At 44.7% G+C, this 25,730-nt stretch overlaps 1 protein-coding gene across 4 annotated transcripts in view; it reads left to right on the forward strand.

Annotated features, from left to right (window-relative positions):
• The window catches only part of BMX (BMX non-receptor tyrosine kinase), a 52,418-nt gene that overhangs the window by 20,375 nt on the left and 6,313 nt on the right, over positions 1 to 25,730 (forward strand). For 3 of the 4 annotated variants that reach the window (XM_035711335.2, XM_035711334.2, XM_025437113.3), the window contains 11 exons: positions 2,053 to 2,228; positions 5,120 to 5,191; positions 5,856 to 5,909; positions 9,188 to 9,242; positions 10,457 to 10,536; positions 12,772 to 12,899; positions 14,583 to 14,657; positions 15,256 to 15,427; positions 19,077 to 19,293; positions 20,079 to 20,143; positions 23,711 to 23,829. In XM_035711335.2, the coding sequence (XP_035567228.1) occupies positions 2,053 to 2,228; positions 5,120 to 5,191; positions 5,856 to 5,909; positions 9,188 to 9,242; positions 10,457 to 10,536; positions 12,772 to 12,899; positions 14,583 to 14,657; positions 15,256 to 15,427; positions 19,077 to 19,293; positions 20,079 to 20,143; positions 23,711 to 23,829 (1,213 nt within the window). The remainder of the gene's footprint in view (positions 1 to 2,052; positions 2,229 to 5,119; positions 5,192 to 5,855; positions 5,910 to 9,187; positions 9,243 to 10,456; positions 10,537 to 12,771; positions 12,900 to 14,582; positions 14,658 to 15,255; positions 15,428 to 19,076; positions 19,294 to 20,078; positions 20,144 to 23,710; positions 23,830 to 25,730) is intronic. The other variant, XM_025437116.3, reaches the window with a different exon arrangement.

The raw sequence follows: 25,730 nt of genomic DNA on the forward strand, positions 1-25,730 counted from the left end.
TCCCACAGAGCTTTTAAAGGGAGCACAGCCACAGTGAAGTCTTGATTTTGGACTTGGGGACTCCAGAACTATGAGAGAACAAATTGGATTTGTTGCAATCCACCAAATGTTATGGCAGCCCAAGGAAACTAATACAATTTTTAATATTTGAAGGTTTTATTTGGTTATCAGCAACATTGCTATTTCCCTTTGGGTACGTGCTCCAATACCGACGCTTGAAAATGATGGCTTTATGAAACGCCTAAGGGCAATGTTCAGAATAAGCAAATTTACAGGGACAAAAGGTTGATTAGTGGTTGCCCAGGGCCAGGACGGGAATGGGTGACGGTTGACGGTCACAGGAGCCTTACGGGAGTGATGGCAATGTGCTCAGACTGGACTGTGGTGATGGTTGCCCAACTTGATAAATTTACCAGACTTCTCTGAGTTCTACATTGACAAAGGGTCAATTTTGTGGTACGCAAATTATAGTCCAAAAAATTTTGTTTTAAGTAAATCTGCGCGCAGAGGATAATATAGGAGCCAGAAACCATTGCATCTAATCTCTGGCAAGGAATTCTTTGGGAAATGTGCTGAAAATTATCAGTCAGGCAAATCAGTGGCTGAGGGTTCCTAAGGCTGTTTTGATTGTAAGCTGCCCTAAGGGATCAGGGATCAGAGTATCATGAAAACATGTTTTCCTTTGTTTTGCTTTTTTTACCAGAACATTCAGTAGAGGACTTACTTTGCGGAGCTGAGGAAATTTAAAAATCCACTTTCTAGCCGTTCCGTTCAGATTTCCGTTTAGGGAACTTTCCACAGCATTTATTTCTGGACAGAACCACCGCATAGCTCACAAATAGCAGTGTCCTGCATAACGAAAATTTCCAGGACGCCAATCCCTGCAAAAAAGTAAAACTACAAGCATGAAAAGTTAAATTCAGAGCTTATATATTTTTACAGGAATTTTTAATAGAAGGATAACACGCACTTAGGAAAATATACGAGCCCTAAGTGTTCAGCTTGATGACTTTTCGCAAACTGAACATGTCTGTATAACTCTCACTCAAATCAAGAAACAGAACATCAAAAAAAAAAGAAGAAAGAAAGAAAGAAAGAAAGAGAACATCACAGAACCCCAAGGGTACCATCCTGTTCCTTTTTGGTCACTACATTCCGCTGAGGGCAATCACTAGCCTGACTTATACCATCGAAGATTACTTGCTCGATTTTGGCCTTTAGAAAAATGGAATCATAAGGTATATAGTCATTTATCATCTGACTTCCTATGAGATTGACCCACACTTCAGTGTGTGGTTGTCGTTTCCTCCCATCGCCGTGTAGAAGGATTCCACTGGGTGACTATACCACTGTATCCGTTCTGTTGCTGCTGTGACAAATTGCCACAAATTTAGTGACTCAAAGCAACACAGATCCATTCTCTTGAAGTTCTCAAGGTCAGAAGTCTAATATAAAGTGGGTCCACACAGCTGTATTCCTTCTGGAGGCTTTGGGGGGGGGGTGGATCTATCTCCTTGCCTTCTCCAGCTTCTAGAAGCAACTTATATTCTTTGGTTTCTGGCCGCCTCCTCTATCTTCAGAGCCAAAAGCGTAGCACCTTACGTTTAGTATAAAATATGTTTCTTATTTTATCCTTTAAGTGGGCGTTTAGGTCGTTTGCAGTTTGTATCCAATTGAAATAATCCTGCTATGAACATCCTTTTACATGTCTTTTGATTTCACTGTTGAGTGTGCATGTAGACTTTCTGGACCATAGGCTACATGCACGCCCAACTTTAGTAGATTCTGGGAACAGCTCTTCAGTGTGGTTATAGACTCCCTACTCCCACCAGTGAAGTGTGAGAGCTCTAGTTGCTCCAGATCTTTGCCAATACTTAGTATTGATTTCCCTTGATGCCTGTGTCTTTCTTTTCTTTTTTCTTTAGTTCTCTTTCCTTTCCTTTCCTTCCTTCCTTCCTTCCTTCGAGCTGATGCACTTGGCCTGTCAGCTTCCAGTAGGTGAATCTGTGCCTCACTGTGATATATTAAAATAAAATCTCTTGTCCTCCAAAGCTGAAGATTCCTCGAGCAGTTCCTATTTTCAAAATGAATGAACCATCTTCGAGCACCACTGTGGCCCCGTATGACAGCGACTCAAAGAAAAACTACGGCTCCCAGCTAAATGCCAACATGCAGCATTTTCCAAGAGAAGACTGCCCTGACTGGTGGCAAGTAGGAAAACCGAAAAGGTAAACTTCGACTTTGAGTCGGGCTGCCCCGCACGTGGGGAGGCATCCCCCACCCCCTGACCTTGGACCTCAGCCTCCGGGCTGTCCACGCAGCCGCAGCTGACACAGGGCTGTCCCCTCAGAAAAGCCTCAGTGTCTGAGCCAGGAGCCCGGGCAAGCAGCGGCGCCCCTGGGACTCAACAGCACGGACTTGCCATTTAGATGATGTGCTCTATGATCTTGTGCATCTAATTCCCACCTCTTTCTCTCCCCCTTGCCCCCTAATAACCCTACATGCCAGAGCTCAGAAGCTTTAATATATCTCCTTCACCTGAGACCATTTGGGGGGGGGGGCTTACTTTTGTACCGAGCGTACAGGTGACAAGTAACCCTCCCAGCGAGGCCTCGGCTGCCCTCTCAGGATGGGCTCCTTCACCTCTCCCGACAAGATCAGTCTTCTCACGTTTTTTTTTTTTTTTTAAGCCAAAAGATGCTGCCGAAAGCCAGAATCAAAACTACCTTGAAGGCAGGACCTAAACTGTGTATCTCTCCAGGGTCTGGGGCCAGCTTGGCCCCATGCCTGATGCTCACCAGAGATTGAGCTGAATCGCAAGATGACAACAGAGGAAGGGGCAAGTGACTATCCTTCCTTATTCGCTGCCCCAGACTTCCTCCCTATCCCCTTGTTCACTGTCTGACATCTCCTCACTCAGGGCACTGGGCCTGGGGGGGCTGTCTTTTCCCCCCGGTGGATGCAGAGCATCTCTCTGACTCCCTCAGGCATCCCCTATCTTTGTTTTGTTCTTTCCATCCTCATCGTTTTTACCTAAAGCAAATGCCTCACTGTTCCGAGGATACAGCCACAGGGCCACACACTTGAAAGAGTGTTAAGTGTATTCTTGTTGTTACTTCCGGCATAACAAATTGTGGCACTTTTCATTTCAAAGTGGAGCTAGAATCCAAGTATTAATCTATACTTGGTGCCTGGGGGGACATGTCACAATTATTTGCCTGCCAATCCAGTGTTCTTGTGGAAGGAGACCCTTAATAGATGCAGGTCCTAGGAGGATGGGTGTCATGCCAGCTTTGTGTTAGGTCCCCTCCCTACCGGAAGCCCCAGGGAGTCATTGACAAAAATGCACGGCGATTGCTAGATCCTGTCTTTATTGAAAATGCTGACTTTTTTTCATCATGGGTTTTTTGCATTAATTTTTACAGAAAAAAATCTCATTACAACATTATTTACCTGGACCACTGAGTATTTCTGACGCCCCTCCTTAGATTTTGCACCCAAGATTCAGTCCCAACTTTGGATTTTCCCCTAGAACTCGAGAAAGCTAGTTATCTGAACAAAAGAATTGATGAATCACTTCTTAGCATGAGTAGCATTACGTCAGTGAGTGATGATAATTGCTAAAAGGTCTTTGTGGATTGAATTTTTAAAACACAGCCCTGATTCTCAGCTCACGTAAGTAGATAATACTTCTTATCAATTATCCTCACTTGAGGTGCTTTGTAATTCTTTTTCTGAGTATGAAAATGATGCATGCTTCCATTAAAGCATTCAAATATTGGAGAATATTCAGGGTACGTTCTTCTAGAATGTTTTCTATGCACATGCTACCATGTATAGAGAATGAAAAAGTCAGATTCTCACCACGTAGTCTTCTGCGCCACTCGCTCCCTTTACTTCACATCTTGGATACTTTTTTTCCCATTTAAACACATGAGGAGGATACACTTAAGTTTTAATGTGAGCAAATATTGAGTGGTGGTAAAACATAACATACGTCTTGCCATCAGTCATTTTTAAATGTAGAGTTCAGAGGTGTTAGGTGCCTTCACACTGTTGGGCAAGCTCCTCAGTTATTTTTTCAAGATTTTATTTATTTATTCATGAGAGACAGAGAGAGGCAGAGACACAGGCAGAGGGAGAAGCAGGCTGCTTGCGGGGAGCCTGATGTGGGACTCGATCCCGGGACTCCAGGATCACGTCCTGGGCTGAAGGCAGGCGCTAAACCGCTGAGCCACCCAGGGATCCCATGGTTATTTTGAGTGTCTACGCAGTGTCCCATTATGTGGCTAAACCTAAGAGATGCACTATTGAAGGACAGTCTCTGCCTTCTTTAAAGACAACACAAAGGCTAAGTAGACTGCTTAGCATTTTAAAATACGAGTTTTCTTATGAAAAGATGAAGCAAAAAAAGCCATGCTAGGAGCGAGTGAGGCTCCTTGGAAGGCACTGCGGTGTTGAGGGCTTTCTCCGGGCATTCCTTGAAATGGAGCCAGAGAAGCATTTCCTTGTTAGGGAAGCTTGTCACTATGAAGGGTGGTTTTAAAAAAGATCCTGAGATACGAAGGCAAGCAGGAAATAGGCCCTCCATTCCAAACAAAACAGCCTTTGGACTTGGAGAGGTAGGCCCTTCCTCACGCTCTGCTTGGCACCCAAAACGGAAGAGGGAAAATGACGGGTGGCAGAGGGGTGATGAAGATCCTGTGGATCCATCGGCGTCCACATGGAGTTAAAAGTTCAGTATTTTCCAGACTTTTATTTTTTTTTCCCGGACTTTTAATTGCAACAGCCACGAGGAAAAGAACATGTTAAAATATATAAGTGACCGGATGCTTGCATATCGACCAGAGAATCAGGGCAAATCCGGTGGAGATGATCTACTAATCCCACGTTGCTATTCACAGGTCTCTTGTTTAGGAACACGGACAAGCTACCACTTGTCATCGGGGTCCCTGCCAGGACGAACATGCAGAAATAACTCATTAGCTTGAATTCCCAAACCAAGTGAAATGTGCCGGTCAAAATGTTCAATGAAGCTAAAAGATATCTAACACAACTATTTTTGTCCTGGAACATTTACAAATAATCAGAAGCTTACAAAATGTGTCTTTTGTCGTAGCAGTGACGATTTCACGGGCAGTAACCAGAGGGAAAGGACTGGTGTCAATCACAGCACCTCAAAGATGTCATGGTAAGTCAATGCACACTCCTTTATGGCTAGGGTTTGCTTCCATTTGCAGGAAAACTAACCAAATTTGCAATCATTTTGCAACTGGACTTCACGTTTAAGGTGAAGGCAAGCCAAAACAATTCATGTAGTTGGCCTCTCTGATCCCTTCGGTTGATCTGAATCGATGAGTCGTGGGTTACAGTTTTCTTCACGGTGATAGTTCCCGTCCATCATTCACGACATGCACTGGTGTTAGCATGAACAGGAGCATACCTGGCTCGGCCTCTCTAGCAGGAGGAAAACCCGCCGAGAGTCCAGTACCTCTTCTCTAAGAATTGCTCTATACCCAAGCCGAATTTTTTTTGAACCTCATACTACAGCTGCTCCCGAGAGCACTCATCTATTTCATGATCCTGCTCTTCCAAAAGAGTCAAACAAATCCGTGTTCCTGGGGGCCTCCTGTAGCAAAGAGCCATTTTCTCATTAAACCAGGCACGAACTCAACTTGTGAGTCATTCTCTCTTCACTTTGCAGATATCCTCCCAAGTGCAAAGAGGGAACCCTGACAGTCTAAATTTTATTTACGGGGGTGAAAGCAGGGTGGGATTTTTGACATTGCACCGCTAGGTGATTGCATTATTTCTTGGTGGTTGTTTGCATTCGTATCGTTTCCTCTCTTCTTAAGGGGATTTCCTGAGTCCAGTTCATCTGAAGAAGAGGAAAACCTGGAAGACTATGAGTGAGTTTGAAAGTCCTCTGTGTTCCTCTAAAACTAACATAGATGCTTCTATTCCATTCTTCCCTGGAGGCATTAGAGCAGATGTCTCAGACTTGCCCGGGAGGCTGTATTTACATGGGTAAAGTCATGTGAGCTTCTGGGCCATTTGTCTGGATGACAGGTTGTTACTAACGGAAATGTTTTTCTTCAATCTGGATTATCTAAGTTGGCTGTACATATTCACTGGATTTATCATATACCTGGTGTCCCCTTCACTTCACTTTGTCTTCACGGATGCAGCATATGACATTTCTGCCAATTATTTCTTCCCAGGAGGTTTCTAACCAGGGTGATGTTTGAAGGCTCTTCTTAGCACCGAGTCCCATTTTTGAAGTTATTCATGATGCAGTCAACAAGGTAGCACAACTGAGACTTGAATGTGACAGTATTTATATTGAGAGAGTCCTATTTCTAGGGTGACCTCATCATTTAGCATCCAGATTAGGACATTTGACACAGAGAGAGTGAGCGAGAGAGAGAGCGCTATTAAATATTGCACCTGGACACCAGGCATAAACTAGACTCTTCTGGGTGAATAGAAATGTATGATCACCCTAACTGTTCTGGGACAGGTTAGCCTGAGGGGCCCTTAAAGTCTTTTCCAAAATCTAAGACTGTCTCCTTCTAAATATAGGGACTAATAAGTCTCCTGAACTTTATTTAAAATTGGCACTCCTTAGAGATGGGAGTGATGCATCTCCCGGACACCTGCTCCCCGGTGGTGGCCAACTCTCTTGAACACCAAGATTACACATATTTTCAGTTCTGTGTTTGTATGAGCGCTGTCACTGATATATCGCCTCTAGGTACAGTGAGAGGTTTTATAAGTACATGTCACTGTTTTGCCTCTTGGACTTACCTCTAACCCAGCTCAGCCCTAGGCATTGGTGCCACGTTATGGAAGATGTGATGTATGCCCCACCCCTCCATTAGCATGGCCTTTTCACCGCCTCCTAGCACTTGATCCCTACCTTCTGCCCCAACATCCACCTGCAGGAAAGCCTCTGATGGAATAATTCAAACTAAGACATAAAAGACTGAGAAACACCAGCATAAAAATGATCCAAAGATAATAGCGCTTTGACGGATGACAAAGACTTAAACCCATGGGAGTGAACTTCGAATTGTACATGTTAGCCTTTAGCATTTTGATGAGTTGGAAGTCTTTCTTTGGTTTGGAAAGCCCAGATCTGACCACATGGAAAGTCTCTATCTCCAGCATTTCTAAATTCAAATTGTGCATGAGAGGTGTGCTTTGGGGAAATGATCAAGAGAGACCTACTCTCTTCAAAGTCAAAGAAATGCCTAAGGACAATCAGAAGCTGAGGTCTGTGTGACCTGGGGCTCAGCCTCTCACACTGTGCTTGGTGGCCCTGGCTTCTTCCTTTATCGGGGGCACTGAAGCATTTCTTTGGTGGCCAGAACTCCGCGGGCAATTCTACTCTTGCTCTCTTGAAGGCTGAGGCACGGAAGCTTCGAGGGAAAGTCATATCTTAGGACCAGGCTTAAGGCTCAGCTGCTCGGGCACTGATGAGCTGAAATCTTTTTTAAAACAGAGCCAGACCTCAGCAAAATTATGACACGAGCAAAGTGTGTGTGTGGGGCGGGGGGCGCTTATTCACAATCTCACCTTGCTTCTCCAGGCCTCTCTCCTGATCCCCGATCATCTCTTTCTCCCATCTCCCATAGGCAGGTATCCTGAATCACATTCCCCAAGGAATCTTTGGATTAGCTATGATTAGCTTAAAATATTAACTAAGAAGAAAATTATCAGTTCATACCTCAAGGATTAATTATATCGTATCTGTACGGGTAGAACTAGAAGAGACTGTTAAACTTATCGAATTCAACTCTCATCTTCATTTTGTAAATGGGTAATTCCAAGGTCAAAAGAGGCTAAGTGGCTTGTCCAAAGCTGTACAACTACTTATTAGGAAGTTATGTCTAGATTCCAGACCTCCAGACTGACTGGTGGCTCTTTCTACCTCACTGACCTGCCCAGCAGCTGACACCACCCCCCCCCCCCCCCGCCACGTCCCACCTAACACATCCTCACCCTTGGGTTCTTCTTTCCTCCTCGGATATTATTCTCTAGCCAGAGGGTCCTTGTAAGCCCCCAAACCCATGCTCCATCCCCCTCACACCCTGTTCATTTCCCTAGTGTGACATTCTGGCCAAAACCAAAAGACTACACACATTGTTGATCTCACATGAGAAACAACTCTGTGGCCTGCTGAGCTCTACATACAAAGTAAGATGTTATGCTCTCGGCTAACGTAGTGACGTAGTGAAAAAGGCAATACTTAAAGATTACACCTGGGGTCACCTGGGGGGCTCAGTTGGTTAAGTGTCTGCCTTCAGCTCAGGTCGTGATCTCAGGGTCCTGGGATCCAGCCCTGTGTTGGGCTCCCTGCTCAGTAGGGAGTCTGCTTCTCCCTTTGCCTTTGTGCTTGCTCTCTCTCTCTCTCTCTCTCTCCTCCTCCCTCTCTCAAGTAAATGAATAAAATCTTTTTTTAATTTATTTATTCATGAGAGACACACAGAAGGCAGGGAGCCCAATGTGGGACTCGATCCCAGGTCTCCAGGATCAGGCCCTGGGCTGAAGGCGGCGCTAAACTGCTGAGCCACCAAGGCTGCCCAAATCTTTAAAAAAAAGAAAATATTACACCTGGCTGCCCCATGCCATCTCTTTCTCAGGTAGCTTAATATTACTGGCTTAATATAACCACAGAGGCTTATCTACTGCAAATCAAAAACATTTGTTAGAAAAACATTTGCTTTGAAACTAGATGCTATAACGTGTCCTTCTATCAGATTATTAAAAGAAAAATATAGGGTTGAAAGACAGGAACTAAAAAAAAAAGAAAGAAAGAAAGACAGGAACTCTCATCTATGGCAGCCCCAACTTTCCCACTGGAACATTCTTCATTGGTCTAATCTCCGGCTCTCCCTCCAAACAGTGGCACATAGAACTTAGGCACCTGCCGGAAGGAGGCCAAAGGTTCTTAAGTGCCAGCCTGTGTGAAAACACAGAGACGCAGGCCCTACCCCAGAATCATGCTCAGGTGGTGGAGACTCAGGAATCCGTATTTTTGAAGAGCCCCCTGGGGGGATTCTCCGGGGCGGTGAGGTGTGGAAATCCCCGATGGAGGCCGATGCCTCCGGATTAGAAAGCTGGGTGAGGAGTCACGCCGCTCAACACCCTCGACTGGCAAACATGCAATTCTTTCTCGTTGCAGCTGGTTTGCAGGTAACATCTCCAGGTCACAGTCTGAGCAGTTACTGAGACAAAAGGTAAGTCACCTGGTCTGCAACGCAGCCTCTGAGAACCTGTCGCCGGGCGCAGAGGGCACGGGGCTTACTTCTGGCGGAGACCCCCCGGGTGTCCTCAGGGCGTCAGGCGTCCAGCCCCTGGCTTACAGGCCCTGCGCACGTAGCCACTTCCTCTGGCTTTCCTTATCTCCTGCTGGGTCGTCAGCCACTTCCACGTCTAGCGGTTTGAAACAAGATTTATGGTTTCTCACCAGTGTGCCAAGCGGGTGCCTCCGTTCCGCCCGTGGGGCTGGCGTGGGCCTCCTCACGCCTGGTGAGCCCAGGCAGCGGGACACGGCGCAAGGCCCGCAGGTCGCTCCACGCACTTAACATTTCTGCTTTTGTCCTGCCTGCTAACGTCCTATGAGCCAGAGCAAGCCCCGAGGCCCAGCCCGGACTCAGTGGGGGGGATGGCACAGGGCAAGAACAGAGGCATGATTTCTGGGGGAGCCGGGGGGGGGCATCCTTGTAACAGTCCAGCTCCACCGGACCTGCTCACTAGCACCTAAAGCGGAGTCCAGCAGCTGTAACAGGGCCTAGATTTTGTTACTAAATTGGCACAGAATTACCAGAAGCAAACTCTTTCCAACCTGCAAAACTGGTGCTTTGATATATAGTTCGACCTAATAAAGCACGCCAGTGGTTTCTTTGAGGGGTACTCGTGAGAATGCGATGACGCCACCCCCTAACTCTGAATCTTGTCACATTGTCACATGCCTATGGGTTACTGTCTGCCCCTCCCGATTCTGGATCTGCTTGGAATTAGCCCAAGTCATTAAGAAAGACAAGCTGGGCATGGAACTCTAACAAATGATTTGTTCTGCGCCTTTGGTTTTCTAATGCCTTCTCGGGTATTATATTCCACGGCGGTGGGTGGTTTTAAATGTTATTTCTGCAAGATTAAAACATCAGGCTTGCACAAACACCAAGCAGAGCAAACCATCGGGGAGGGTTAGAAGCTAAGTGGGGGGGGAGAGTCGAGGCACACGGGGTAGGTCTCTAAAGGAAGAGAGCGAGCAGAGGAGGAAAGCTGCCCCGTGGGTCCCCTTCTGTGCCAGCTGTTGGGTGACCTGGGCCGTCAATGGCGTTCCAAGTGGGTCTGAAAGATCCACTTCCCTACCACCTACCAGGAAAAATAGTTTTCAAGAATAACGAAAAGGTTTTCTGTTCCTTCCCCTCTTTTCTTTCCTTTCCAGGGAAAAGAAGGTGCGTTTATGGTCCGAAATTCCCGCCAGGTGGGAATGTATACAGTGTCTTTATTTAGCAAGGCTATGAAGTGAGTATCACACGGATTTCCTTCTCATCTCTTGTGCATGTTCTCTGGATATGCTGGCCATCGAGTCCCATTTGGGGATAAGACACCATCTTTAACCTCTGGCATCGTGGATCAAAATATTTCTATAGAATGCAACTGTTTGTAGTTGCCTTGTCCACTTGGCCTCTACTCTGAGAGCTTGTTCCCTGGGTGGGGGGTCCTCTTCTGCACATCCCGGGCAGCAGGGGGGGTGCACCGCCCGCCTCAGTACACACCTGTTAAAGGAATCTCGGGCTGTTCCCCTGGACTCGGTCCTATGTCTAGAAAGAGAGAAAAAGAGCAACGGAGCCTGTCCACTCTTGGCCTCAGCCACCTGCTGAGCTGAGAAACCCACCCCAGGCTCTGGTTTTTTAGCCAGTGTCTCCAGTAGGGGACAGAGCTAGCAGAGAGTCGAGTCAGTGTATCTGTGTTCCGCAGAAAGCTTCTTTCCGGGGTGCTGTCTTCTCTTTGTGGTTAAGAGCTCTGGCTTGAAGCTGCACCTCGGGGTCCCACTCCCGACTCTACCATTTCAAGGCTCTATGTCCCCGAACTCTGTGCCTCGGCATCCCCCTCTGAAAAGGAAAAATAACAATGACGACTATGTTCTATGGATGAAGTGAGTTAATTCACGTGTTGGATCACAAGGGTGCCCGGCACAGAGTGAGCACTTCATGCGTGAATAGCAGTTACTATTATAGTTGTTGCTGTTTTAAAGATTTTATTTATTTATTCACGAGAGACACGGAGAGAGGCAGAGACACAGGCAGAAGCAGGCCCTGCAGTTTCAGCCAAACCTGATACGAGAAGTCTTCCAAGTCAAGATCCTTGACCCCAGATTTATTTTTGAAGGTGACCGGGTAGAAAAAAAGCAGCAAATAGCTAAGGAATCAAATGAAAATAATCCAAATTAATGAACACGGAAGCTTTCTTTTTATGAAACATCATCCATGGGCTTGAATGAATTGCATGCTGAGACCAAGAGCAAAGTAGCCACTTGCAACAAGAAAGCACCCCTTTTCCTTTTTATAGTTGCAATTTTAACCAGGCTGGCATTACAGCAACAATTCATCAACAGTTTCTTATGCGCCAAGCATAGTGCAAATTGCTATATATAAAATTGCATCTGATCTTCGTAACACCCAAATGAGGGTTGCCAACAAGCAGTGGAAGGGGACGCAAAGCCCAGCTTTTTTTTTTTTTAAGATTTTATTTATTTATTCATGAGAGACACACAGAGAGAGAGAGGGGCAGAGGAGAAGCAGACTCCCTGCAGGGAGCCCGATGTGGGACTTTTTCCCGGACTCTGGGGTCACGCCCGAGCCGAAGGCAGATGCTCAACCACTGAGCCGCCCAGGAGTCCCAAAGCCCAGCTCTTGATTAGAGTACGGCTCTGATATCTAAGACAGGCGGGTGTATTATTCCTCATTAGCCCAAATCAATGTGCTTCAATTCACCACTATTTTCCAAAAGTAGAACAACAGGAAAAACATGTTTTATGTGGAAAAGGTGCAAGTTCATAAGAGGAATTAAAGGGTATCCCCACCCATTTCATCTTGCATGCACTACTCGCAAAAGAGCCTCCCACCCATGCTCTGGATGAGAACACCCACAGCCTAATCACCGTTGTCTCCCACATTTAATTTTTTTTTTGTCTCCCACATTTTAATCTTCATTATTATCCTAAAAGAGAATTGGTGTTCAGAATAATGATCTTTAAGAACTGCAGGGCTCTCGATCATCAAAGGAAGATTCCAGAGAGGAACAGTGCAGAAAGTTGGGATTTTATTGTACATGAATTCTGTATGTGTACAAAAGATGCGTTGAGTTCAGAGAGGAGCTCTCTTCCGTAATTACCCATTGTCATGGATAGCTCTAGAAAAACATCACATGTCCAGAAACCCTCTGACTTCCCTCTCCAAAATTTGCGAATGCATCTGAATTATCATTTAACCATTGTTTGATCAAACTTCAATTGATAATCAAAAATATTCTAGGGGCCCCTGGGTGGCTCAGTCGGTTAAGGATCTACCTTTGGCTCAGGTCATGATCTCAGGGTCCTGGGATCGAGCCCCTCATCAGGCTTCCCGCTCAGCAGTGAGCCTGCTTCTCCCTCTGCCTCTGCCCCTCCTCTTCGATTGTGCTCTCTCTCCCTCTCTCAAAATAAATAAAATCTAAAAAAAAAAAAAAAACATTCTAACATTCTTTCTTCCTTACCAGTGATAAAAAAGGAACTGTCAAGCATTACCATGTGCATACAAATGCCGAGAACAAATTGTACCTGGCGGAAAACTACTGTTTTGATTCTATTCCCAAGCTTATTCACTACCATCAACACAATTCAGCAGGTAATTTTTTTCGGTTTTTCTTTTTATGGGTCCTTGTTGATAAGTATCAATTTTCTCAGGTATCACTGATCCTCCTAATAGTCTTAATATTATTGGGAACCATGAAAATAGGAATAAAAATGCTCTCAAGTCACACACCTGCTGTGATTTTTAGCCTACGTTTCCCTGGAATATGACACTCTGCACTCTAAAATGCCAGAAAAATGAAATTGAGTAAGTTAGCAACTTAGGAATGGAGATTCTCGTTATAAAAATATTTGCAGTCTTTTTCAGCCTAGGGAAATAAGTTGATTACAAAATTCAAACATTATAGAAACGTTTATCATTGGAGAGAGGACCCCGTAGACAAGTTGGGGTCTATTCCAACAGAATCTTTTGGTCTGCTGATACTAACACTATTTATTATAGATATGAATGACTTATATATGTGTATGTATGCACACTATGTTTTGGGGGGATTTTTGGTTTATTTTTTTTTTTACACATTATGTTTTTACAGAGATCAGATCCTTCCCCACACACACTGCTTTTTCAGCTTGCTTTCTCTGCTCAACATGTCTTAGTGGTCTTTCCATGCACATACATATCGCTCATGGTCTGTTTAACAGCTGCATAGAATTCTACAGTAGAATTACTCCGAAATGTATTCACCCAACCCTGGATCGATTAGCGGTTGCATCGCATACAGTATTTTCACATCATGATCGATATTTCAATGTACAGGCCTGTACACGTAGCTCTGTGCATCCGTATGAGTGTTTCTGTAGCCAGATTCCCTACAAGTGGAATTTCTTTTTTGTTGTTGTTGTTGAGAATTTATTTTTTTTTAGATTTTATTTATTTATTCATGAGAGACACACAGAGAGAGAGGCAGAGACACAGGCCGAGGGAGAAGCAGGCCCCACACAGGGAGCCCGATGTGGGACCCGATCCCGGGACCCCAAGATCACGCCCCAGGCCAAAGGCAGGTGCCAAACCACTGAGCAACCCAGGGATCCCTGACTTGAGCGTTTAATGCAACTTAGTAATAGTTTTGATTTTTAAAAATTGAGTGGTTTGCTTTTTATTTTGTGCCCTTCTGTACTGTTTGGATTTTTTTTAACCAAATTATTGAGCTGTATGTATATGTATATAAATATAGGACTATAAAAAGCAGAACCAAAATGGGGAAACTATTTATTTATTTATTTATTTATTTATTTATTTATTTATTTTTAAAGATTTTATTTATTCATTCATGAGAGATACACAGAAAGAGAGAGAGGCAGAGACACAGGCAGAGGGAGAAGCAGGCCCCACACAGGGAGCCCGATGCAGGACTCGATTCTGGGACCCCAGGATCACACTCCAGGCCAAAAGCAGGCGCCAAACCGCCAAGCCACCCAGGGATCCCCGGGAAATCTTTTTAAATGAAAGATTCCATCGAGCAACTTATTTGATGGGATTTTTAAAAATCACATAAAGATGTTTTACTCTTCTCATTTTTGCTTTACATTGAGCTAATTAGTCAAGTCAAGCAAATCAATACAGCTACAGGATGAACATGGTCAGAATGGACCCGCTCTCTCCATCACGACATCCTGAACTCTGTACTTTTCCAGCTACTCTGGCGAGAGCGCAAACAGAGGGGTGATGTAATGTGATGTGATACGATGTGATGATATGGTGCTGATTTCATTGTAGGCATGATCACGCGACTCCGCCACCCTGTGTCGACCAAGGCCAACAAGGTTCCCACCTCCGTGTCCTTGGGAAGTGGTATGGACAAACACCTGGGCTCTTAAACTCCATTTCCCACCATTTCTGGTTTTAAATTTATATATAATATATATATATTATATATAAATTATAGTTTTATTATTATATATAAATTTATATATATATACGCATATATATATTTGCCATTGCCTGTCTTTTCTTCTTCTGGGATTCTGTGCCTACTTAGGGGAGGCAGTGTTCAACTTTGTGTATTTAGGATAATGACATCTACCCAGATCACAGTTTAGTTTGCTTTATTAAAAAAACGCTAATGATTATTTTACCAAGCTAAGAGCATCGAGCACACTTTCACACCAGGTATTTCCAAGATGCCTCTGGTTGGCAAAGTGCCCTAAGCCTTTTGTCGAGAACTCTGGCTGCTTCAAGAAGAGTATTGTCCTGTTGGCATTATCGTGTGGTCAGAGAGGTCATATAAGACTGCCTCACGAAGGGTTTTTTGAGGCGATCAACTTACAATCAAAAGTCTTGCTGTTCTTCATATTGCCAATATGAAACTCACTGGAGAAGTCCCTTGGGAAGCTGTTAGCCCCAAAGCCTTCCATTCTCATCCTGAAGAGTGTCTATATTGCCTCATTAGGAATATGGGAACTGAAGAGAGAAGAGATTACCCTCCTGAAGGAGCTGGGGAGTGGTCAGTTTGGAGTAGTCCATCTGGGCAAGTGGAAGGGCCAGTATGATGTTGCCATTAAGATGATCAAGGAGGGCTCCATGTCCGAAGATGAATTCTTCCAGGAGGCTCAGACCATGATGTAAGTTTCTCCTGAGGAATGGCAGTTTGGCCCTTACCGTGGGGGTGGGGCATTCACGCTAACAGGCCTGTCCCCAACATTTGCAAGGCCTAGAGCAAGAGTCCACATACGGCAGGTATTACTTAGCAGCTGTAAAGCAAGCTGACACACTGGTGAATAAAATCAGTTCTATGCTCCTGCTTTAACGGGTAGACCTCTGTACCAACCTCAGAGGCCATATTCCAGTTTAGAATTCCCAAGACTCTTTAGAGAAACCAGCCTCTGGCACATGTCAGCCCTCAACCACCCACTCTACCCCTCGCCTTTCTCTTCCCACCCCAGCTCTGCCCTGCACTGTACTCAGTACTCAAGTGCAGACATGGCATTCAGTACCTCCAAGCTCCTTCTGTGTCTCCAACAGACAGCTGTCTATCAGCTAAGGGTCTTGGTTAGGGGTAGGCACGCCAATAGCATGGTTCACTCTTAGGGGGACTGGCCCAGGATGAGTCCACACAGTCCTGGAAGAGGCCTCAGGACTCCGTGGACAGGGGATTCCAGAGTCCTGGTACCCCAAGGGTGATCAAGAAAAAGGGATGCATGGGTGCTGAGTAGGTATGCCTTGGCCCTTCGGGGAGGTGCGTGGTGGGATGAGGAACAGAGTGGGGCCGTGGAAAGCACTTGCCCAAGGGCAGGAGCCTCTAGGGGCCAGAACTAAGGCAAGACTGAAAACTAATGCCCTATGGACAATATCCTTCTCCTTCCTGGAACCAGTCTCACAGAACCCCTTTCTCACCCTACTTCTTTCCTCACCTGATAAATGAAGATGCGCTTCCTAACGGGCCTTAGCTCCAAACAGATGTGTTCTTTTTCTCTTTGAGCTGGCTTGCTCGCATGCTCTCTCTCTATCTCTATCTCTATCTCTCCCCCTCCCACCCCCCGCTCTTACACGGAGCACCCAGGTGTGCCTGAGACTCTTCTGCTCTAGCACGGAAAGGCCTGTGATCCAGGAACCCCTCAGTCCCAGGCAAACTGGGACAGCTGGTCATCCTGCCTTTAGGGAACTGATCAACATGATACGAAGAACAATGCCACAGCAGGATTTTGATCAAAGACAGTTGAGATCACGAAGCCTAGCCTGCTGCAGAGTAAGGGCCCTTTAAACAAATTTTAAACACTTATGTGGCATTTACAGGCATCTCTCTGAGCACTTTATAAATATTAATGCATTCAGCCCTCCTAAGAAGCCTGCGACGGAGGTACCATTGTTATCTTTGTTTTATAGGAAGCTGAAGCACAGAAATGTTAAATAATGGGTCCAAGGTCACCACACTAGTAAAAGTGGCAGAGCAGAGATGCAAACCCAGGCAGATATTCCAGTGTCCACTTCCTTAGTCATTCTCTCATGAAGACCAAAGGTACCAGGACAGTCAGAACTATCACTTTGACCACAACTGCAGAACTGTCTGGAAGCAGAGGTACCATGTGAAGATAAGCCTTTGGCAAGGGCTGGCTTCACGGGCCACCTGCACCACCTTGAGGGCCGCCACATTTAGAAGGGCTCTGCACTTGGTTTACTGCTGTGATGTCCCCATCTTGAGATTCTCTATTTTTTTAAAGATGTATTTATTTGAGAGAGAGTGAGAGAGAGAGAGAGAGAGAGAGCATTCGAGTGGGGGGAGGGACAGAGAGAAAGGGAGAGAGAATCCTAAGCAGACTCCCTGCTGAGCGTGGAGCCCGACACAGGGCTCGATCTCATGACCCTGAGCTGAAATCAAGTCAGACACTCACTGACTGAGCCACCCTGACCCCACACCATTTTGAAATTCTGAATAATCCTTAAATAAAGATTTTCATTTCATACCTGGTCCCTGCAAATTATGTAGCCTGTCCTGGCTTTGGCAATTATACTGTCTTAAAACTGGGGAGGAGGCCCCTGATGTCCTCCTTTTGTAGGACAGAAAAATCTAGGGGAAACTCCTTTAGGTTTATAGTGTAACCCGTGTCATGGTGTACCTTTAAAACATAGTTTTTGCTACTAGATGACTGGTAATCACACAGAATCATGAAAAGTCATTAACAAATCACCTAGTCATAAAGAAGGAGGTCAAACTGTACCTTAAGAGGACAATGCTACCGCTCAGCCGATGGCCAATTTGAGGCCTATCATGCGGGCAGTATCAGTTGCCATGGTGTCCCCACCATGGGGCCCCTGGTCAGTGACTGAATTTGTTCACAGAACAGCTTTTATTGGGTGAGGGACCTTTGTCCCACCACTAGCACCCCCCCCGTAGGGAGCAATGCTGAGTTCCAGGCCGTTCTCTAAAAGAGCTGAAAGGAGGCATGACAGAGCTCATAGATAGCCTTGAGCAACCTGATAAGGCATGTCCCTAAACCAAGAAGGAAGAAAAGAACTACTCAAATAGTTATAACTGGGGCACCTGGGTGGCTCAGTGGATGAGCATCTACCTGTGGCTCAGGTCGTGATCCCGGGGTCCTGGGATCCAGTGCTGCATCAGGCTCCCTGCATGGAGCCTGCTTCTCCCTCTGCCTGTGTCTGGGCCTCTCTCTCTGTGTCTCTCATGAAAAAAATAAATAAAATCTTTAAAAAATAAAAACAAAAAATAATAATAAACAGTTCTAACTATAGAGAATATTGAATAAATGCTCATAAAAAATTCTAAAATCGACATGTTGGCTTTAGGTTTACTTTAAACACCTGAACATTAAAGAATTAGCCTGTACATTGATCAAGTATATGGACAACTAGATGAGCAGCGTAACAGCTGAGCGTCTATCTGTCATCACCTACCAGAAGGGCTATGTCATATCATTACTGTTTTCTAAATTAATTATTGAAAGATAACGTGAGGTGCCTGGGTAGCTCAGTCGGTTAAGCGTTGGACCCGTGATTTCAGCTCAGGTCAGGATCTCGGGGTCATGGTATCAAGCCCCACATAGGCCTCTGAGTGGAGAGTTTGCTTGAGATTCTCTCTCATTCTCCCTGGGCCCCTTCCCCCACTTGTGTGTGCTCTTTCTCAAATAAATCTTAAAAGAAAAAGAAAGATAATGTAACAATAATGTAAAATGAATTAAAAAATAAGAAAGAGAACTCATGGCTAATCTCACTTCCCTAACATGGCAACTATTTTCATTTTTCCTGCACCCTTCACATTCTGATACAACTGTTTTGTTTTTTTGTTTTTTGTTTTTTGTTTTTTGTTTTTTTTTGAGAATAAAAGTGCTTGGACTTCAAAACTTAGAAAGTTAAATACTTTAGAGTGGAAGTGATTGCCCTCAGTGTGTGGCTCCCTCCACATCAGGCATGGAGGCTCTCTAGATGCCGGGAGACTCAATGAGATTTTTGAGGCAACAGACCCCTGTTCCGCTGGTTCTCTGTGGGAAAGGTGCACAGAGCACCCACAACTGCTAACTTGCTACTGGGGGTGTTGATGTCGTCTAAGAGGCAGATTTTTTTTTTCTTTTCTTTTTGCTTTCAAAGGCTAATGCTCCCAGAATAAAATGCACAACGTTTTTCTCTCTTTCTTTGTTCAAGTAGAAGGTGGGGGGGCGATTAAAACAAGCAAAAATGTGAGAGTGATTGTTTTTCAGAACATCTGGAAACCGGAGTGTGCAAATTCAGTAGTGAACTCTGCCAATCTGTCATTTCCAGGAAACTCAGCCATCCGAAGCTGGTGAAATTCTATGGGGTGTGCTCCAAGAGATACCCCATATACATAGTGACCGAGTATATCACCAATGGCTGCTTGCTGAATTACCTGAAGAGTCACGGGAAGGGACTGGAGGCGTCGCAGCTCTTGGAGATGTGCTACGACGTGTGTGAAGGCATGGCCTTCTTGGAGAGCCACCAGTTCATACACAGGGACCTGGTAAGCAGAGCCGCTCGGGGCAAGCAAGCAGCGCAGCGTCCCCACCTGCAGTGACGGGGTCCTTGGGAAGGACATCAGGGGCGAGCGCTTGGCTCTTCCCGTGCCCACCTGTGACGTGCTCAAGCACATGACCTTGTGGGATGAAAACCGCAATTGCAAAATAAGAGATTGGGAGGAGCGGCCGTCAGGACGCAGGTGGCCGTGTCCTGGTAGGAAGGAGAACCGGTGAAAGGGAAAGACTTTGGTCAGTGTCGGCGTCTCACCAGCATTAGGTGCCAGGTGGCCTTTGCCCCAGGAGGGCTCAGTGCTGGAGCGGCCTGGGAAACCCAAAAGGGAAAGGAGGCGACATCTGCGCGTGTCTTTGGCCCCCCGGGGGTTGGGGGGGCGTGGGCAGGGCCTGGCTCGGTGGGAGCTGCTGTTTATCTTTAGGGGTCCCCTTGAGCTCCCGAAGGCACGCTGCCATCCCGCCAGGCCAGGGCGGCGAAGGAACCTTCTGGAAATAACGCTTCCCTTCTTGCCCATGAGCTGAGGCTCTGTGTTGAACGCGTAACGTCCTTCGGGCTGTTTGGCCGGGTGGGTGCGTGCGTGAAGATACGCAGGGGAGCACGTCTTCGCCCCGAAAGCTGCAGAACTGCCAAGGAGAAGGTGCCTCAACATCTGGGGGGTGCGATTGGCAATGTCAGGCTCCGTGAGGACTCCGCCAGCGGGAAGGAAGACGCTGGATTCTGGCGTCCGGAGATTCCGGGCCACTCTGACCACGTGGCGATTCTGTTTTTCTTCCAAAGGCGGCTCGGAACTGCTTGGTAGACAGCGACCTCTCGGTGAAAGTGTCGGACTTCGGAATGACCAGGTAAGCCACCGGGCGGCGACGCGGTGACACGTGGTTGCCCACCAGTGTGAACTGAACCCCAGGACTTCTTTGGAAATAAGGCCCACATGAGGCAAACTAAGATTGTACAACTAGCAGATGATTCATGAATCACATATATAATATACAAGCATATATAAATACAAGTATATGAAATATATAGGACTATATATAAATATATAATTATATATAAAACTTATATGCGCATTTTTTGAGATATATATGATTATATATTTAGTTATATAATACAACTTATATTAAATTATAAAATGACTTTTATGATATATAATTATAATAATATGATTTTTAATTATATGATTTTTATAATAATCTTTAATGATATATAATAATATAATTTTATTAGATTATAATAAAATTATATATAAATTTATATTTTTATATAGAATTTTTATATAGAATTTTATATATAATTATAAAGCATAAAATAAATACTAATAAATATAAATATTATAAAGTATAAAATAAACACTCGTAAATAGTAATGAATATTCAGGTGTAATGTGTTATAGCCAGATTATTGGCATAAACACATTTTTTATGTATGTATTTTAACTCAAGCAGGGTTCCTTCAGCCCTTTCTGTATACTTGTTAATATTCATTCAAATAGGCATAGCGCTAACACTAGGAAAGTTTTCACTGTCATGTCATTAACTATTCTGTATAACCAAGTAAGGCATGAAAGTAGACTTTGAGATTCTGTTAGTTGGCATTCTAGCACCACTTTATGATTTAGAGAAATTATTTTATGATAGTAGTTTAAAGACATCTTCCATTATCTTTATTATGCATCTTCAGAGGCACTTTTCCTGGTTTTACGGAGGAAACAAAGATGCACACGTTGGCCTTTCCATTCAGCATTTACTGAGCAGCTACATAATGCCAAGGCCTTGTGGGAGATCCTGGTATGGACGGCATAATCCCTGCCCTCAGAATCATCAGCTTAGTCCAGAGGGCAAGTAGATGTCAACATTGAGACAAAATGCAGCTAGAAAGTTGTGTCAATTCAACATAAACTCACACAATTCTGAGCAGGAATAGTATAGCTTCAAAGAAGTCTGAAGAGTGGACTAAGCCTACCTCTATATTTAGTGTACCCAGCCCTAAAACACCGTAAGAGGATATGGGTGGGTTTTTTTAAAGTTTATTTTTTTAGTAAGCTCTATACCCAGTATGAGCCTCAAACTCACTACCCTGAGATCACGAGTCACATGCGCCTCCAGCTGAGCCAGCCAGGCGCTCCAGGAGGATCTGTTTTTGAAGTCTTCTCCAAAATTCAATACTGAGAAGTGCCTCTCTTCTGGGACACCTCAACATGGTCGAGATGTCCCATTAGCTGTGTGCTACTTGCCATCCCTCCAGCCGCCATACACTGAGCCTCCTTCACCGATTCTCCAAATGTGTAGCTCTCCAAGTGTGAGAGAAAGCGCTGTGTACAGCTTCTAGGGCAAGGAGAAGCTCCTAGAACAGGGAAACTGATCCCCACCTGCTCTCATAGTGGGAATACTGGCTGGTATGCTGGCATCCAGGGAATATACTTGTCAAGTTCTTTGAGGCTGAGAAAAAGGGAGACATGAGGTCTTGCTCTGAATAAGGAATCCTGGAGGCCATGGAACAGGCCCTGTTGCTCATGAAGTCCTGTGCTGCCACCATTCAGAAGCCTGTGACTTCACTTGAGCCTGATGATTCAAAGGAAAGTTTAAGCCATGAGCAGAACCCAGTGCCAGGGGAGTTTCTGGGTGTCTTGTGGTGTCTAGAGCTGCTGAGGGGGTCTGGGAAGGGAAGTATGGAAGGTGCTTTATGTAATCCCGTGAAAGTGTACTTTATTATTGCTATTAGTATTCCTATTCTATTCATAATATAGTCATAAATTAAATATTAATATAGTATTCACATAATATTAATATTGTTAATATTTCAAATAATGATTTTCAAAACCAGATTTTTCTGACATTTTAAATTACAGTATATACCTCTAAAACATTTTCAGTGTGTATAGTTTTCCCATGAAGTACATCCAAAATTTCAGTTTCCATATCTTTCATTTTCCTTTTTTAAAAAAGAAATGATTCATTTTATTATTGTTCATTTTATTCATTTAAAAAAGAAATTATTCACTTTTATTATTCATTTTAGAGGGAGAGAGAGCCAGAGCGAGTGGGGGAAGGGCAGATGGAGAGGGAGAGAGAATCCCAAGTGAACTCCCGCGGAGCACAGAGCCAGCTGTGGGGCCATCACCCTGAGATCATGACCTGAGCCGAAACCAGGAGTTGGGCGCTTGACCAACTGAGCTACCAGGCGCCCCTCATTTTCCTTTTTTCTTAAGAGTCCTTATTTATTTGCTTTTTTCTAGGCAAATATATGAGGTTCCCCTCTATTAGTTATAGAACTAAGAGATAGATGCTTCTTGTGAGAAATATAGCAAGAGCATAGAAGGTAAAGAGTAGAATCTGCCCCACCTTCCCCTTATTTTCAGCAGTAGGAGTAACTACTGCTAACACATTTGACAGATGTCCTTTCATACCTCATTCCGAAGTATACCCAATCATATACACAAATATGTGCATTTATTGTTTGTTCCCACAAAGACAGACAAAGGGGATTAAGAGTACACTCGCTTTGAAGAGCCCCGAGTCATATATGGAGGTGTCAGATCACTATATTGTACCCCTGAACCTAATGCCACACTGTATATTAACTATACCGGAATTAAAATTTTTAAAAATGGAATTACATTATATGTATCTACTTTTGCACGTACCCATTTGCCATGGGCATTCTTTAATTTTGGGAAATATCGAGCTCCCTTGTTCCTTAAATGGCCACGTACTGTTCTGCTGCATTACTGTGCTTTAGCATATTTAATTGCTCCTCAACAGGTGGACATTGAGGTTGCTTCTATTTTTATCATTATTATACAGTGCAGATCCTTGAATATATATTTTTAAGGTCTCGATGTCTCCAGAGGATACTGTCCTTCATTATTGCTTGTAACAGCAGATCAGAAGCAACTTACAAGGTGAAACCCTACAATGTTAGTCCATAGGAGCGAATACTATTCAGTCATTAAACACGATGCTGCGCAAGCAAATGTAACCCCGTAGGGAAAATGCTCTTGTGAGGCCCTTAAAGGAAAAAGCAAACCTTAGTACGAAAGAAACCCAATTTCGTTCATATTAAACGTAGGACAAAAGATTGGAAAGTACGAGCAAGCGCGCATTACAAATTATCTTCAGGGTGAGATCCTGAGTCATTCTATTTTTACGTTTTTTCGTGTTTTTCTATGTTCATCAAATGTTTTGCATTCAGATATCGGTACCTGCCAAGGGGGATGTGATTTTTCCAAAGCCTACAGGCCAGAAGCGGCCTTTGGGTAAAGCTACACGTTGCAAGGAGGCAGGAGACCTAGAGAAGCGAGGCTCCCCCCCCCAGACGGCGGGGCTCTGAGGCCCCCAGCACCCAGCCCGCAGAGGCCTCTCACTCTGCACGGCCCGGGGCCTGAAGCTCTGTGTGCACCTTTGTCCCCGCAGGTATGTTCTCGATGACCAGTACGTCAGCTCAGTAGGAACAAAGTTCCCGGTCAAGTGGTCAGCCCCAGAGGTGTTCCACTACTTCAAATACAGCAGCAAGTCGGACGTTTGGGCATTCGGTAAGAACGTGGCCACACGGGCCCCAGCCCCGTTTCGTAAGCTCGCTTCCCCAACAGGAAACCGCAAGAGCAGCAAACATCCATTCTTAGCAGAAGCCCCGAGCGCTGACGAAATGCCCGAGTGGCCTGAGCTAGAGATGGAAGAGGGTGCTGACCTCTGACCTGTGCTGGGCCGCGTCGGGCTGTCACTGTCACCGTAGGAAACCTGCATCCTGCTAGTGCCTTTGTATCAAACCGTAGGAGATACAAGCTCTTCCACTGGAGATTTCTTTTTCTTTTTTTTTTAAGATTTTATTTATTTATTCATGAGAGACACAGAGAGAGAGAGAGAGGCAGAGACACAGGCAGAGGGAGAAGCAGGCTCCATGCAGGGAGCCCGATGCGGGACTCGACCCCAGGACCCCAGGATCATGACCTGAGCCAAAGGCAGGCGCTCAACTGCTGAGCTTCCCACGCGTCCCCCTCTAACAGTTTTTAGAGAGGAGCCCTTAAAAACTAGAACCGAGTTTGCGTGAAACCCAAAATGTTGAAGGGCTTGAGATGTAGTCTTGGACGTCCTGCATGAAAGCAGCTGTGACCACCATCCCCTTTGGCATCGACCAACCCTTTGGGCATGCCTGGTGCAAGCCCCAAACACGGCTCGGTGCTGTGTGCAGCTCATACTCATTTCAGCTAGCATCCTCGTTAAAATTCATCACTAGATCAGGGGTCAGCAAACCTTGGCCCGGGACCAAACCCGGTGGCCTGTTGCTGTAAATAAAGTTGTCCTGGAGCAAGCCTTGCCCACTCGTTCCTGTATTGTGTCTGATTTCCTACTGTAACCGCAGAGTGGGGTAGTTGCCAGAGATGCTGTACCACCTACAGAGTTTAAAAATACCTGCTATGTGACCCTTCACAGAAAAGGTTTGCTGACCCCTATTTTATTAAAGAGCCATACTGAAATTGAGTAAAGGTAATTAGAGGACAGAAATGATTCTTAAGTTGCGATTAGGTGGATTTTCTGATCTTTCTATGCTACGAGAAACGTCAGGCCTGCTTACGATCACTGTCAGAGGGATGCAGGGTAAATTATCCAAATTATCATAAAGTTATGGATATATGAACTGCAACTGAGACCTATTGCATGTCTATCTTGGTCCATAAGCATAATTTGACTTTTTATATGACATCCAAAAGACTGCATGAGTAAAAGAAAATTTAGTTAGCCATTTATTTTTTTACACGACACACATTTTTAAAATACTACTTTTGTCAAAGTAGTATCGTTCACTTAAAAAAATAATTCAATGTACACAGAAGAAAGAAAAGCCACGAAGATAGCATTGTGGTGAATACTTGACATCCTTTATGGGCTGATTAACTTGTCAAAATTAGTTTCACTCTCCATGTGTTGATACGCCTTATGAAAGATGCTTTTAAAACTCAGTATCCTTACTCAAGAGTTACAGTTTGTTTTTGACCAAAAAGTGGCATCACCGGGCTTGATTACTCCCCCTAGGAACTAGAAGTTGGCTCCGGATATTTTCTGGCTATTTGCAAACACTAAATCCATTCAGAAGTAATTTGTTTCCAATGAGGACATTCAAAATGAACCAGGGCCTCTGAAAACAATTTTTTTTTTTTGAAAACAATTCTCAAAGGAGAGGAGGCTCAAAGGAGAGGAGGCCCCACGGATATTTGAAACAATATTACTTTTGGGATAAGTGGATTTGAATATTTGAATTTGTGGATTTGAATAAGTGGATTTGAATATTTGAAACAATATTACTTTTGGGATAAGTGGACCTTCAAAGACAGAACTGTGAAGGGAGCAGTATACTCTTGGATGGTTGTTTTAGAAGGTTGTTTAAAAAAAAAATACAGGGCAGCCGGGATGGCTCAGCAGTTAGCATCACCTTCAG

The sequence above is a fragment of the Canis lupus genome, chromosome X, assembly GCF_003254725.2.
Source record: "Canis lupus dingo isolate Sandy chromosome X, ASM325472v2, whole genome shotgun sequence".
In the NCBI taxonomy this organism is placed as follows: domain Eukaryota; kingdom Metazoa; phylum Chordata; class Mammalia; order Carnivora; family Canidae; genus Canis; species Canis lupus.